General features: G+C 46.6%; 1 protein-coding gene across 1 annotated transcript; it reads right to left on the bottom strand.

The window, feature by feature from the left end:
* Positions 1 to 73: 73 nt before the first annotated feature.
* LOC119587540 (loricrin-like) lies at positions 74 to 1,135 on the bottom strand. Its single transcript, XM_037936263.1, has 2 exons — positions 1,124 to 1,135; positions 74 to 976 (listed from the first exon to the last, which is right to left on the bottom strand). The coding sequence occupies exons 1-2, from the start codon at positions 1,133 to 1,135 to the stop codon at positions 74 to 76; spliced, it is 915 nt and encodes a 304-aa protein (XP_037792191.1).
* Between the last annotated feature and the right edge of the window lie 349 nt (positions 1,136 to 1,484).

Here is a 1,484-nt window from a genome sequence, read left to right on the forward strand (position 1 = left end):
ATAGTTATATCATACAAAAAAATAGTCATTAACAAATTTTATACATTAAAATAACGTCCAACATCAAATACATTTATGGAGTAGAATATGCATTCGACGGTGCTGGAGGACTGTAGCCTCCACCAAGGCCGTTTCCACCGGAACCACCGCCAAATCCTCCGCCGGAACCACCGCCAAATCCGCCACTGGAACCACCGCCAAATCCTCCACCGGAACCACCGCCAAATCCGCCACTGGAACCACCGCCAAATCCGCCTCCTGAACCACCGCCAAATCCGCCGCCGGATCCACCGCCTGCTCCTCCGCCGATGACTTGTCCTCCGCCGTTGGCAGCCGCTTGGAGAGCAGTCTGGAGATCAACTCCAATGGGCAGCTGAGGGTTATCTCCTTCAGCATAGTTGACGAAGTAAACCTCAGGATTGGACGGTGGAGGAGCTGTCACTTCGATCACTTGCTGTCCTCCTCCTCCATCGTCCTTGTTCAGGACGTACACCACGCTCTGTTGCCTTGGTGGAGGAACGATGATTGGCTCAGGCGCTGCTCCCTTCTCAGGAACGCGGACGAATAGGATGTTGTGGTCGATTCTTGGTGGAGGAATATTTGGTGGTGGACCACTTTCTTCCTGTTGTTCCGGAGCGTCATAAACAAATACGTTGCGTGAGATTATGGGAACGACACAGGAGCCGTCAACATGAAGAATCTCTCCTGCACTGCATCCTCCTCCTCCATATCCAGATCCTCCACTATTACTTCCACCTCCAGAAAATCCTCCACCACCAGAGAATCCTCCACCACCGGAAAATCCTCCTCCACCAAAGAATCCTCCGCCTCCTCCGGAGAACCCTCCACCTCCACCACTGGAGAATCCTCCACCGCCAGAGAATCCTCCTCCACCTCCACTTCCGCCTCCACTTCCACCTCCACTACCGTATCCGTCGGGCGCCGCCCCCGCAATAGCGATGAGAAATGAGGTGATCTGTAGAAGAATATTTATATACTTCTATGAATATAGTGCGTATGCATTCATTATGTAGCACTTATGTCATTAGGTCTTCACTTGTGAAATATTATTCATTCTGAGATCTGCAATGAACTTCACACAACCTGGAAAATTACAACTCACCAAAAGCTTCATGCTGGGTGAATGTGCCTTTCCACAATGTCCACCTTCTTATATACGGAACGTCTTTTCACACGTTCATTACTTGCCCCCTCGCGAAATCACGTAGGCTTCTTGATCTACAACCATTACAAAGCATTTTTTTTTTTTTACAACAGTGCAAGTGAAAGATTTTTAGAAAGATATTAAAACAAGTTACAACGAAACTGTTTATATTTCTTCCATAGAGCAAAATCATAAAAACGTATCCAATTTCAGGAAAAAAAAAAAGGAAATCAAGATAGAATAGGAATGTTGATTCTTGATTGAAAGAATACATATCCATATGTTAATACATAGCAACACTGTTTCTGATACTGATAAG

This window comes from Penaeus monodon, chromosome 22, assembly GCF_015228065.2.
Source record: "Penaeus monodon isolate SGIC_2016 chromosome 22, NSTDA_Pmon_1, whole genome shotgun sequence".
NCBI classification, from domain to species: Eukaryota; Metazoa; Arthropoda; class Malacostraca; order Decapoda; family Penaeidae; genus Penaeus; species Penaeus monodon.